The 1,282-nt window shown below is 63.3% G+C and overlaps 1 protein-coding gene across 1 annotated transcript in view; it reads left to right on the top strand.

Moving 5' to 3' along the window:
• LOC102764191 (probable E3 ubiquitin-protein ligase makorin-3) overlaps positions 1–877 on the top strand; it is a gene marked incomplete at its 3' end in the record, with an annotated part of 1,493 nt that extends 616 nt beyond the window's left edge. Inside the window, exon 3 of the mRNA XM_015569096.1 lies at positions 6–877. Coding sequence (XP_015424582.1) covers positions 6–877 — 872 coding nt within the window. The remainder of the gene's footprint in view (positions 1–5) is intronic.
• Between the last annotated feature and the right edge of the window lie 405 nt (positions 878–1,282).

Below are 1,282 nucleotides of genomic sequence, written 5' to 3'. Positions count from 1 at the left end.
GGCAGCCGGTGCAGAAGGCTGGGCAGCCGGTGCAGAAGGCTGGGAAGCCGGTGCGCAAGGCTGGGCAGCCGGTGCAGAAGGCTGGGCAGCCGGTGCAGAAGGCTGGGAAGCCGGTGCGCAAGGCTGGGCAGCCGGTGCAGAAGGCCGGGCAGCCGGTGCGCAAGGTTGGGCGAATGCCACTGAATTTGTTCCGGGGCAACCGTACTGGGGCCGTGAGGCGTTCCCCGCCCCCGACCTTCCCCAGCAGAACTTGGAGATGGAAAGGGAGCGGCGGCTCTGCCGTGACGCCGCCATGGGGCAGTGCTTCCGCGGGGAGAGCTGCGCGTATCTCCACGGCGAGCTATGCGAGCTGTGTGGGCGGCAGGCGCTGCACCCGGCGGACGCCGCCCAGAGGGCAGACCACATCCAGGCCTGCATGAACCGCCACCAGCAGGATATGGAGCTGTCCTTCGCTGTGCAGCGCAGCGCCGACAAAGTGTGCGGCATCTGCATGGAGGTGGTCTACGAGAAGGCCAACGAGGGCGACCGCCGCTTCGGCATCCTCTCCAACTGCAACCACACCTACTGCCTCCGGTGCATCCGCACGTGGAGGACGGCCCGGGAGTTTAGGAGCAGGGTGATCAAATCCTGCCCGCAGTGCAGGGTCTCCTCGCGCCTGGTCATCCCCAGCGAGTTCTGGGTGGAGGATCCGGCGGCGAAGCAGGAACTGACCCGGCAGTACAAGGAGGCCATGCGCGCCAAGACCTGCAGGTATTTCGCTGTAGTCAGGGATTGCTGCCCGTTCGGTGAGAACTGTTTTTACAGGCATGCGGAGCCGGAGGGCCAGGGAGAGCAGGTGGTGGTGGAGGAGGAGCAGGCGCAGGAGCAGGCGCAGGCGCAGGAGGATGAGGAGGAGCAGGAGGAGGAGCAGGAGCAGGAGCAGGAGGAGGAGGAGCAGGAGCCTGAGCCTGAGAGGCAGGGTTCTGGTGCCTCGAGCAGCCAAGAGGTGGAGCCTAAGCAGGTGGGAGAGGACAGCATGCCCTTTATCCACCGTCAGCGACAGCTTGCCACGCTTTGGCTGGTCAGTCTGTGGTTGTGTAAGTGTTTCCTTTCACTGGGAGAGAATGAACCTCCTTTTTATTTTTTTAATTTATTCATTTTTGTTGTTCCGAGAACCCGTGGGGATGTGCTTCCTTGGGAAGGAGCGGGGAGGCCGGTCGGGGGCGGGGGGGGGATGATTGCAACTTGAATCTGTGGCATGTGGTGTAGTGTGTTCACTGCTTCTGTGCTGATGCTCGACCAT

Source organism: Myotis davidii, unplaced genomic scaffold, assembly GCF_000327345.1.
Source record: "Myotis davidii unplaced genomic scaffold, ASM32734v1 scaffold164, whole genome shotgun sequence".
Taxonomy (NCBI): domain Eukaryota; kingdom Metazoa; phylum Chordata; class Mammalia; order Chiroptera; family Vespertilionidae; genus Myotis; species Myotis davidii.
Note: the sequence above shows the minus strand (reverse complement) of the source record. Positions and strands in the feature narration are given on the sequence as shown.